The 12,774-nt window shown below is 42.1% G+C and overlaps 1 protein-coding gene across 2 annotated transcripts in view; it reads right to left on the reverse strand.

Annotated features, from left to right (window-relative positions):
- Nucleotides 1-1,192: 1,192 nt before the first annotated feature.
- LOC119659002 (probable multidrug resistance-associated protein lethal(2)03659) overlaps nucleotides 1,193-12,774 on the reverse strand; it is a 28,051-nt gene continuing 16,469 nt past the window's right edge. For both annotated transcript variants that reach the window (XM_038066887.1, XM_038066888.1), the window contains exons 5-11: nucleotides 10,476-10,842; nucleotides 10,006-10,423; nucleotides 9,557-9,926; nucleotides 3,354-4,199; nucleotides 2,761-3,284; nucleotides 1,513-2,705; nucleotides 1,193-1,430 (exon numbers count right to left, since the gene is read on the reverse strand). In XM_038066887.1, coding sequence (XP_037922815.1) covers nucleotides 1,401-1,430; nucleotides 1,513-2,705; nucleotides 2,761-3,284; nucleotides 3,354-4,199; nucleotides 9,557-9,926; nucleotides 10,006-10,423; nucleotides 10,476-10,842 — 3,748 coding nt within the window. In that variant the 3' untranslated portion in view covers nucleotides 1,193-1,400. The remainder of the gene's footprint in view (nucleotides 1,431-1,512; nucleotides 2,706-2,760; nucleotides 3,285-3,353; nucleotides 4,200-9,556; nucleotides 9,927-10,005; nucleotides 10,424-10,475; nucleotides 10,843-12,774) is intronic.

The raw sequence follows: 12,774 nt of genomic DNA on the forward strand, positions 1-12,774 counted from the left end.
CTCTCACACCCCTACATTTCACCCGATATTAAATATGAGACCAGTTTCGAAAAGTACTGAGCCCTTTCATTTGATATCCCACATGGCCACATTCTATGACAAAGAAAATGTGTACCCTCCATTCATATGTATGGGGAGACCTCCCCCCCCTCTTAAACTTAACATAAAATGGCGTCGTATGTAAAGGGAACAACAGACCACACATTCTCATCAATTTTCGTGATAAAAGGTCCAACAGTTTCCGAATAAATCGGGTGTGACAGACAGACAGACATCGACTCTATTCTAATAAGGTTTTCTTTCACACAAAACCTTAAAAACTAACATAGCTGGCATTGTAACAAAATACAAAATCTAGAAAAAGTAATATAGAACATAACTTAAAAACGTTACATGTGTCTAAACTTGTAGCACGTGTCTTTACTGCACGGGCAGGCTCTGACACAATTTTGCTTGCAAGCACGCACACAACGTTGTGAAACTTACGTGGGTTATCTAAATACAACAAGCCTGGCAACACGGGGTCCAGTGCCCAAAAACTGAGTGACAGGTCGAAGGCCTGGCCAATTCTCGTCCCCACTGGCTGGGCCAGAGATCTAAGCTCTTTCTGTTAGTCTGGCGGGGGGGGGGGGGGCAACTAAAACCTACTACAACAACAACCTTTTTTACATCGTCCTCAGAAATTTACGAAAAAACGTGCACTGGAATTATAGCGGTCCACCACACCAAAAGTGTTGAAATCCGGATATGGCTTGTACATCAAAAGTCCCCATTCAAAAATCACTCCATCATCGTCCATGGTGTCCACGTTCCCGATCTCCAGCCTCGAGTCTTGTCAAAACTTTCCAAGATATCCAGCTTATATCGTTAGAATTCCCGCTCAAGTTAGAAAGAGCGAGCATTCTGAGGACCCTTGCTACCGTTGTCGAGGAGCGTGCACACATTCCAAAATCCAAACCTGATATTAGTCCATATCCAAGGCAATGCTGACATTTTGATAGCTAGTTTCAAAATTTGCAGGTTGCTAGCCCACAAATTTCTATCCCTTTTAGTCGCCTCTTCCGACAAACAGAGAAGACTTTGAGGGTATTCTTAACCCCCAAGTCACTGAGCAGATGCGAACTTTCTTTTAGGTACAATTGAAATAAAAACTTTTCGAACTTTTTCAAAATATATATAATACGAGCAATAATCTTTCCGTGTATGTATGTTTTTGTATATATAATTTGCTTCGAGTGATAATTACATCATAAATCATATAAAATATTTCACTAAATTATAGTCTCGGATGTTAAAAATACTTTAGAACTGTCGATGGCATTTCACGTTTACGTTAAGCTCCATTTACGTTGAGACATACATAAAATTAAGGATGACACAACCGTTTTCAATGCGATAGTTTAGGCTTCCTTCTTATTTGCTTCGTACGACTGGAAGTAAGCAGATATCATGGTGAGCGTGAATTATCTTAGCACACTTTACTATGGATAAACAGAAAAGTAGAAAACTCACCTCCTTTGCTATCTTCAATAGATTACTAAACATTGTTTTCCCCGCCTCTTGCGCCATGTGGCGTAAAATTTTCGAATTCGTCTCAGTAAGCAATAAATAAGGCACACCAGATTCGATGATCCTTCCAGAATCCATCACTATGACCCTATCTGAGTGCATGACAGTATTTAGCCGATGAGCAATAGTAACCACGGTACAGTCTTTGAATTTATTTCGTATTGTTGACAGAATTAAAGCATCGGTTTGTGGGTCAACGTTCGCCGTGGCTTCATCCATGATAAGGATTTTGTTCTCCCGAAGGATGGTCCGAGCTAAACAAATAAGTTGACGTTGGCCCACACTAAAATTCGCCCCGCCTTCTGTAACCTTTGTATGTAGTCCATCTGGTAGTTCAGCAACAACACTTTTTAATTGGACTTCTTCTAGGACCTCCCATAATTTAGCGTCAGAATATTCCTCGAAAGGGTCCAGATTGTATCGAACTGATCCAGAAAATAAAACAGGCACTTGCGGGATTATTGAAATTTTTGATCGGAGATCACGAAGGCTCATCTCTCTTATATTACGACTATCTATCAAAATATCGCCATCGTTAAATGAAAGTCTGAACACGGCGTTGATCAAGGACGATTTTCCGGCTCCTGTTCTCCCAACAATTCCCACCTTTTCCTGAGGATATATTTCAAATGTTAAGTTTTTTAGAACATGTTCTGTTTCATGCGGTACGTATTTCAATGAAAGATTCTCGAAGCGGATGTGTCCTTTTTCTGGCCATTCTTTCGGTGGTTTCTTCTCAATAGCCTTCTCTAATCGGTTTTCATTTTCAATCTTTTCATATTCGGTAACACGTTCGACAGCAGTCATTATATTCTCAAGTTCGGCAGATTGTCGCATCCCCCATTGAACCATTCCAGTCATACCGATTGCTTGTGTGATGGCCAAGCCTACATTACCTGGATTTTCACCGCCGAACACAAAGAAACTCAGCGTTACCAGAGCGATATATATCAAACAAATACTGTCCAGCCATAGTCCAAATGCACGTGATATGGAGATCATTGTGTAAAAAACAGAGCTGTGCGCATCCTGCAGGTCATCAAATTCATGAATGAGAACTGTTTGTGCGTCAAAGGCTCGAATCGTGGATAGTCCGTTTAAGGAAGCCGATAGGTGGGAGTATACAGGTGATCGTGCTAAAAAGATCATTTATAAATACTAATAACGGTTCCAAAATCGAAAACTACTTACAGACTGCTTCCATTCTAGTTACATTTCGTGAGGTTTTCAAGTAGAACCCTCTCAAGAAATAGAAAATTATAACTATAAAGGCAGCTGGTATCAGGAACCATACGTTTACCACACTAATCACTACTAGAATACCAATCAGGGTAAAGAACACTTGTATCATGTCGATTAGGATGGACGGAAGAACTTCGTCGACTTGCCCCATATCTTTCGAGAAACGGTTCAGGATTCTTCCAGCCGGGTTCGTGTTGAAGAAGAACATTGTCGCCTGGCTAATTCCCCGGTACATTGCATCATGTAGATTTTTCGAGGCTCTCATTGCTACTTTAAACACTAGGATACTGCGACTCAATGAAACAATAATTGTGCCTAGAATTAGGGCAGTGAAGATAGCAATGTCAATTGAATCCCTTTCTCTGGGCTGAATTTCGGTAGGAAGTGTATCGTTTGTTACAATAAAATCCATCGTGGAGTGGATTTCGAGAGTCTGATTTTGATGAAGTTCTAGCGAGGCTTCTCTGTCCACCCTAAAAAAAAATTAAAAATTGAGTTAGAGGGTGAAATGCTTTATGAATAGCCATGAAAATAAGACTCACCAATATGCCAAGAAGTAATCGCAACCTGAAGCAAACAATTGTGCTGCTACACAAAAGAAAAACATGATGATAAAAATAAAAGGTCCACCACCCGCCTGCAGGTATCTTTTGTATGTAGCCAACCCAATTGATCCATACTGTTGTACTTCTTGCATTAGTAAACGAGTATCAGGAGCGGCTTCCGTTTCTTCCATTGAGGTTATGGACACAATACTGCTTTGTCGATTATAAGCTTCTCTAAGGAGCGCGGCAGTAGCCACAAGATCAACTAAATCATCCTCTTCTTTCTCGTTCTTATCCTCTTTCTCAGAAAGCAAGTTGGTAAAATCAACTCCGGAATCCTTTAGCTGAGAGTAGGTTCCCATAGTCTCAATTTTTCCTTCCTTCATCACAATAATCTTATCGGCTTGCTCTAGAAATTGGAGCTGATTGGTAACCAGTATGACTATGTGCTTCCGCAGATATTTCCTCATGCATTGTTCAAATAGATGTCGAGCGACGTGCGAATCTACAGCGCTAAGAGGATCATCCAGCAAGTATATTGATCCCCTTCGATAGATAGCTCGTGCCAAGCTTATCCGAGCTTTTTGGCCACCGGATAGTGACTGACCGCGGTCACCAACAATTGTTCGATCTCTGAATGGAAATTGTTGGAAGTCTATTTCTAAGGCACATTGTCTTATTGCTAGTCTATAGCGTCTTTTCTCCATTGGATAGCCAAAGAGGATATTTTGCCGTATAGTTCCGCTGAAGACCCAAGGATCCTGGGGCGCATATGATAGGACACCGTTTGCTTCCACAGAGCCAGACTCGATTTGCATTTCACCGAGAATTGCTTGGATCACACTGTAAAGGACAATTTCATTCAATTATATTTCAGATTGTTTTCCGGAAAAATGCGTCAAAACTTTGAATATCTGTGTTTAAGGCATTCTAACTTTACTCGGGATTGGGGGTTGGGAAGAATAAAACCACAATTTACATATCATCATCATCTGGTATCCAGTCCAGGCCTACCTGCGGCGAAGACCACCAATTTGATATCTCTAAAAGCTATTTGGCGTCCCGGCCTACGCCATTCCTCCATCTCAGGCAGGGTCAACCACGTCTTATTTTTCTATCATGGTTATTGCCTATATAGACTTTCGGGTTGGATCATCATCACCCATATGGATTAAGTGACTCGCTCGCCGCAACCTACCGGGCCGGATTTTATCCACAACCTGACGGTCATGGCATCGCTCATAGATTTCGTCGTTATGTAGGCTACGGAATCGTCCATCCTCATGTAGGGGGCCAAACATTTTTCGGAGGATCCTTCTCTTGAACACACAGCAGCACACACGTTTAGAACAAGGTTTACACACCCGCGAGAAGGGATGCGCCATATGGGCAAGGAGACTTCAAAGGGCGATAAATAAAAACAAATCTCATGGTTGGCAGAACCTAGTCAACGAGGTAAATAAGGACTCGTGAGGACTTGGCTATCAACTTGTCACCCGGAAAATCAGTGCTCTGCGAAAACATGGCGTACTAAGTACCGGCTGGATGGACCACGTTGTACGGGCATAATTCTCTAGACATGGACTTGGTATATTGATGCGGCGTGTTAGCCTTGCAATGGAAAAAACGGAAGTAATCATCTCGAACAGAAAGAGAACTCCCACCCAGCGTCCCATATCGATCGGCGAGTTGAATAGTGTCAAAACCAGTGGTTAAATACTTTGGTTTAATGCTCGACTCGAAAATATAAGCTTCTTTGAGCGCACTGCAGCGGGAGTTTCGGCCTTTTATCCGCTAATGGCGAATATTGGGGGCCCTCTATCTACCAGGAGACGTCTTCTTGTGGGAGCAACGTAGTCCGTTCGGCTCTACGGGGAGGTATGGGCTGATGCCCTTGACAAGGAGATGCATCGTAAGCGCTTTGTTCAAGTGCAGAAACGGGGAGCTTCGCGAGTGGTATCTGCTCAGCGTACTGTCTAAGAATCGGCTGTAATCGGCTGATCGTAGGAGTGATCGCCGTTGTCCTCCTTGCTAAGAAAAGTAAAGGCATCTACAGCCGCAAGACCGACCGATTTAAGAGAAGTGGTTGCCCGTGAAGGACGTCAACGCATACTTACTGAGCGGCAAATTTCTTGGCAAAATGGGTCAAGAGGCCGATGGACTGCGCGGCAATTTATATCCATGGCTGAACCGAAGGCATAGTGGGATTGATTACTTCCTTATCCAATTTCAAAGTGGATATGGAAATTTTCAGTCTTACCTGCATAAGATTTGGAAGGGACGACCCCCAGGTGGTGTGCTCTGCAATGGCATGGCGGACGTCGCCGAACACACCCTTTTCTCTTCTGAAAGGTGAAAGCTCTTTCCGGACAAAATTGTTAGTGAGTTGCTGAAGAGCGTTTGTAGATTGAGTTATGTTGCGTATTACGTTGGAGTTCTTCTTGTTGCGAAGTAGATTGAGCTCGATCGATGGAGGGACCGAATAGCAAAGGGTTTTCTGAACTAGCAACTCCTTCGTCCTCTCCCCTTTCGTTGATAAAAGGAATTCCCTGACTTAGAAGCGGAAGGGGGAGTCCAGTGCGACCCCGCATTGGTTATTTTTAATGCGTCAAGGAATTAGGGAGTGAATAAAAGCCATCTTGAGATGAAAGCGAAACAAGGCGCTTTGCCTCACTATGGTCGAATAAAATTCGCGAAGATTCGCGTTAGTTCGATCACCAGGAGTTCACCATTCCAGAAGCAATACTCGTCTTTTTCAAAGTTCGAGAGATATCGTATGCCTTACGATATGAATATAAAAAAAAAGTTGACAAGGGCAAACGTATCAAAACTATTTGAAATGAATTAAAAGAGGACGAAGGAGGCTTACGGTTTCGTACCAGAGCAGAGGCAACTCATCAGACGGTGCCAAACCTTCGGGGTTGGCTCGATAGAATGTTCGGGCCAATATCAGTTCACTAGTTACCATATCATCAAAGATGTCTCTCTCTTAATTTCACTAAGCTAAGTGCAACTTCATATCGAGCACGGATCATGGTGATTGAGACTGCGACAGATTTTAAATCGCTGATGCATTAATCACAAAGGACGCTAGCCGGGCTGTGCTGATAAGTGATAATTTCACTCAACTCTCAAACTTAAAAACAGAAATTTCCCAATAACAACAACAACAAAAAAGAACCAAACATTCCGATTCGATAATTCAATACCAATCCAATTCTCAGGCACTCCACCCTAGTATGGTGAGTCAACGCAGATCGTGTAAACCAAGGTAACGCCGAGCAAAAGATTCGCTAGATAAGCTTTCAAAATCCATACCAAACTCTTAATAAATTATCCAAACACTGTCTTCATAACCAAGTAGAGGCGTGCTATCCTAACTTCGCAGGCCTCCCCTCTGAGAGAGAAACAGGGGAAGAGGGGTGATTTTCCTCGAGCCCGCAGTTTTCTTAGGAAGCTCTGAGGTAGCAACTTTAAAAAAAGTAGATTGATTGTGCGATTTCGACGGTGTGGCGTAATTTTCATCACAGGCCCCAATTTTCTCTCTATGACCCTGCATTTCTTGCTTGTAAGTACGCCAAGAAGATCCTCGAGACTCAGTCGTGCATTGGAACGTTTTGCGGTAAGTCACTTCGGATGAAACGAACGAAATAGAAAGAGGGTGTTGAGGGGATTTTTCATTTCAAGATTAGCTCCAATGATTCCAAATTAGTATTAGCGGATATATGTCGAATCCAAGAATCTTTTGTTTTCGTCAATGTTCTATAAACAAATCAAAGATTTTGCAGTATTATAACCATACTCGTCTTGAACGAACTGGGGCGGGCACCCTTCTCTATGAAGATGAGCCACTATTTTATTTGGGACACACTCAACTCATCAGACGCTGCCTTACCTCTAAACTGTGAGTATACGAAGTGATTATAGGGCGTTATTCGCTCCCTTTCATCTTATATTCTTTCAGTCTCCTTGCACCCATGGCAGAGGTGACGCAGCGTCTGATGCGATGCATTTACACTGGTCGAAAATGCAAATCGTTTGTTTGTTTTTTTAAATTGGGTGGTAACCTCAAACAGATGGGCCCGTGGACCAAAAAGAATGGGAGAAAAAAATGTTATTTTAGCTTCGACCGGCTTAGGCTTAAAAATTTTACAAGACGGATTTGTGTTCGTTATAATTCATACACATGACGTATTTTTGAATTAATAAAAGAGAACAAATACCACCTGGTAACCACCTCGGTCACGCTGCTCCCAGGGCAGAGGTGAGGCAGCGTCTGATGAGTTGCCCTGGACGAAACCGCAAATCATAAATGAGAGAAATTTTCTCTCTAATAGGTCCGGTGCTTAGGAGGACTCCCTCGATACCAAAACGAAAAATTAATTCAAAAATGCTTTGGAAGGACACATTTGGAATATTGCAGACAATTGCCAACTTTGACAGGGAACATAAACGCTAATTTCGCTGATGGTAAATGTTTGAAAATGTTTTGAAATTGCTTCATGCATCAACGCAACCCAGTTGAAATTGAATTCCAAAATTGCAGTACTTTGTGATCGGCTTGTCAGTGAGCGTATTAAATGCAAAATATACTGTAGCGACGTTCGCCCCTCTATCATAACGTAACGGAGATCAAAATGTTGGGTTGTATCAGTAGCAAAACCTGCTATGATTAAATGAGGACATAATTGCCATGTTATCCGCGCTGATTCGAGCTCACTAAAACCCGCCATCCACGTACAGGCCGGCCCGTTGGTTACGCCAGAGGAGCCCGCTATGCACCCGTCCACCAGATGAACTGAATGCACCATCCATGTACCGGCAAGCCCCATCATCATTAGTTCAACTCTGAACGTGGAAGGAGTTGAGACGAAATTTTGAGATGTTTTTGTGTGTATTTTTCAAAAATGTTCATTAGCTATAAGGAGGCCCATAAAATTCATTCTCACTCACAGCATAAGCAAGCATGAAATCCTCATTCACAGCTTAAACAAACATATCTGGTCGTTTGGCCGAATCATTTTTCATTTGATCAACGGACACCAGAAGAGGCAAAACTGACAGACAATTGTATCCTATCCACCTAACGGCTGCCGGACAAATGCGGGCTATTCAGACGTAACTGACAGGCAAAAGTGCACGTGGATGGCGGACTTAACTAAGGTGAGCCTGAACATCGAAGTGGATAGGAAACAACTCAACTACCAACAGAGATATGGGTTGATAAGGTAGATGGGAATTGAAAAGCCTCTTGACTCCATCGGAACCTTCTTCTTTTTCTTCAGCCTTTGTCCCGTTCACAAGCGGGGTCGGCTTGTCGTGATCAGTTTCGCCATTTTATTTTATCAAATGCCTGATCTAGATGCAATCGTGCGAGATCTCCATCTAGCGTATCAAGCTGCCGTTATTTCGGACTGCCTTTTGGTTATTTACCATCGTTTTTGATGTTCAGACCTATCTTGGCAAGTGAATTCTCGTTAACGCGAATTACGTGACCATACCATCGAAGACGCCTCTCTCGCAATTTTTCCACGATCAGTGCAACTCAATATCGATCACGGATATCCTCATTTCGAATGTGATCAGAAGGTGTCACGCCACTCGTTCAACGCAACATTTTCGTCTCCATTACCGCATGACGCCGTTCATTGTGTTCATTGTGTCGGTCAACACTCGGAACCATAGAGAGCGACAGGACGGACAACATTGCGGTAAATTTTAGATTTGAGACGTTCGTTGATACGTCGATCACAAAGAACACCAGTTTTGGAATGCCATTTCATCCAGGTTGCGTTAATGCGTGAAGCAATTTCATAGCGCAGTTCTCCATTGGCTGATAGCGTTGACCCGAGGTATTTAAATCGCTCCGTTCTGGGCAGGTCACTGCCGCTGACAGTGATTGTACTAGTTTCGGTGGGATCGGTTATCAAAAATTCACTTTTATTCAGATTCAGTCTAAAACCGTGTTGCATGAGGCGATCATTCCATTTTTGGACAAGTTGCTCGAGATCAATTTTGATATTAGATGTTAGGAAAACATCATCTTAACTATGACCAAGAAAAGTGATGAACTCAATATAGATGAGCTATCAAACTGGACACAGGCCAAAGAAGGAAAACAAAAAGAAACCCCTATAAGGATATGGATGATATCTTCTATCTGGCAAAAATGTAACTGAAATGAAATTAAGTGATCCTACCTTGATTTTCCAGATCCGACAGGACCGACGATAGCTATCAATTGACCCGGGTTCGCTTCAAAACTAATGCCATCAAGCGTATACTCAGGTGAATCGCTTTTCCATTTCGCTTTAACATTAGTTAGTTTCAAATAACCTTTATCTATCCCCTGGTCAATTGAATCACGCTTTCTATGATGTCTAGCAAATAATTTTAGATCGACGACAGTATCTTCTTCACTATCTGTATCTGTAATTGAAATATAAGTATGTGGGTCTCCATTCAAAGTAATGTGATCATCGACAGGATGTTTTACTTGCGTCTCCGGATAAAGCATAAAACTTTGGATACGCTTGAGCGAGACAAGCGTTTCGGCCAATTGGGCAATGCCTGCATATCCAAATATAAGGATTCATTTATTTAGTTGTTAAATTTAAAAAGATGGATTGTATTTTCAAAGCTTAGTTACCTCGCGGAAACATGACGGTCATTGTTTGTCGCAGGATACCGTAATAGGCAGTCACTACAAACGCTTTCTCGGCGGTGACGTGCTGTCCCAGGAGAGCATACACGATCAAACTTATGAAGATGGAGAATCGCGTTATGAATATCATAAATGAAAGCATAATTCCTTTGATATACGAAGAGGCACGTATTGATTTGATTTCATTTTTCCTGGCAGCTGCAACGAGCCTTCCAAAACTCTGCTCCCATGCATACATTTTGATGATCTGTATCCCTTGTATGATTTCGTTCATGAGTCGAACTCGTTCATCAGTTCGTGTGGCTGTTTGCGTTCGAAACATTGCAATCTTCTTTCCTAGAATTCCTTGGATTGGTATAAATAGCAACAAGAAGATAACCCCTGCTATTGAGGAGACCCCGATCTTGAAAGAAAAAGTAATTAATCTTCTAAATTCAACAGGCGCAGCTACTTACCTCTCGATATATGAGATATACAATGAGGATAGTTTCAAGGGGTCCAACCCAAAGTGCATTGAATCCAATCAATGCGAAATCCATCTTCCCCACGTCGTTGGTAATTAGATTAACGATTTTCCCAGTTGTTGTATCACCTAAAGCAGTTTTATTCAGTCGCAAGGATTTACGATAGATCATCCCCATTGTAGCGATCCTGAGCTTCATGCCACAGTGAACCTGACCCAGCATAAAAGAATGGTTCAGCGCCACGTTCAGCGCACTGCAAAGGATTACCCCTCCGGCGTACAACCAAGCATCTTTGATTTTGCCGCCAGGGTGTGAATAGTAAGATACTAGGTATCCTATGAAAATTGGTTGTGTTACTCTGGAAGCAAATAGTGACACAATTAAAACTATTTTAACATATTTTCAGTAAAACTTTTGTTTGTAATCATACATACAACTTTGATCAAAAAGTTCCCAGATTTAATAATAATCGTTGGCACAACAATCTATATTGGATCACGGCCTTGAAATGTGTTAGAGCACTTCATTCAAGACCGTAACGGTACACTACAGAACACTGTAGGAGGCAAAGTGGTCAGCATTACGATCGCCCGAGATTATTACCCTGATTTGACTCAGGTACTCATTCACAGCTGAGTCGACTGGTATCCGACGTCAAATCACGATACAAATCCCACTGCCGCCAGCGAGGTTTGAACTGCGACCTTCCGTACGACAGCCTTGTGCTCCAACCACTCAGCTATCCGGACACACAGTTTTACCCTACTTTTTTTTTGCTAGGTTGGCACATCTGTTATTGACATTCCACCTAAATTTCAGGGCCACAGCTCAGTAATTGTGAAAGTGACGCCATATTGAGAACATCTGTCTGTCTTCGTGTATTCCATTTGAACAGAATTTGCAGCATTTTCCATGGCTCAGTGCGCCGCATCAACTAAGTCATTGCTAAAGACGAGCTAACTTATGAGTATGATACGCAATAAAGACAACAGGTAAATGAATTGCATTCTACGAATGAAGAGAGCGAAAAATCAAGTGATGCTCACATGTTCACTATTTTCATTATTTAAAATTGTGTTTTGTATCATGAATTATAAACAGAAAGTCAGACATTGAACAAGGAGTATTACTTGGGCGTAATTTTTTTTTATATAATGATGGCAAAGCTCAGGGGAAATTTTCTGATGCTATAAAGCTATAGCACAGCCTTGGCAAGGAGGAAGGAAGTTAGGGATTGGAATGGGGAAGAGATTGAGCGTAAAGGAAGTGGCGATGCACTCCTTGCCTAAACATCTGTATGTTGTAGTCAGACGGGAAGACAGAAGATGGTAGTTTATTCCACATTCGTATAGTTCGAGATAAGAAGGATTCGTGGTATTTCACGATGCGACTAGCACTGATCCTTAGAGTATGGAGATGGGAGCGGCTACTTAGCCGGGTGTTGTGGTTGGGAGAGGCTCTACAAGGGATAAGATCTGATATTTCCTGGGAGCAGTGACCATTATAATAACGATAAACGAGAGAAAGACATCCAACATTTTGTCTGTGCTCAAGAGATTCATTTTGTGATGTAATGCTCATCGGTAATGTGATGAGTTTAAAAGCTCCTTGTTGAATTTTATCAAGAGCAGACAGTGCAGTTATCCTGTACCCGCTCAAATGTGTAAATTGTTTTTCGCAATGCCGAAGATGTGGTCGGTCCAGCTGAGCTTACTGAAGATGTTAACACCCAGTATGTTGAGTGAGGGTAAGTCGGGAATATTCACACAATCGACAAGAATATATTGCGAGGAGGGGGGAGCATAGAGTTTATTTGAAATGAGACAGCATTGGGTTTTAGACGCATTGAATTGAACACAATTTGCTTTGCAAGCAATAATAGACGATATGTCCTCATTCAATGACTCAAACATGCGCTCCCGTTTAACACGCAATTCATTCAATTAAATCTCTAGAAAGCAAGCTTGCGATACCTTCTACGTGCTAAAGCTACCTGCACCGCAATAGTCTTCATCTGAGCTAAAAGCGCCAACGCAAACAGTGTCCATTGGGGGGTGGAAATAGGCATAGAAGGAAACGACAGCATGTGTTCTGACGAAGATCCCTCCAGAAAGCAAACCTGTCCCTTCAGATTCTCCTCACCCGGCAACAAGAGTGAAAATCCCCAACATCGTTGGATATAAACTAAATGTTTTATCATTTTTAAGATTCCTTAAAGAGCAATGCCTAAAATTGTTATTAAGAAACGCAAAGCAGATAAGACCCTCATTTTGGCTGAGTCTATTGCGGA

Source organism: Hermetia illucens, chromosome 6 (genome assembly GCF_905115235.1).
Source record: "Hermetia illucens chromosome 6, iHerIll2.2.curated.20191125, whole genome shotgun sequence".
Taxonomy (NCBI): domain Eukaryota; kingdom Metazoa; phylum Arthropoda; class Insecta; order Diptera; family Stratiomyidae; genus Hermetia; species Hermetia illucens.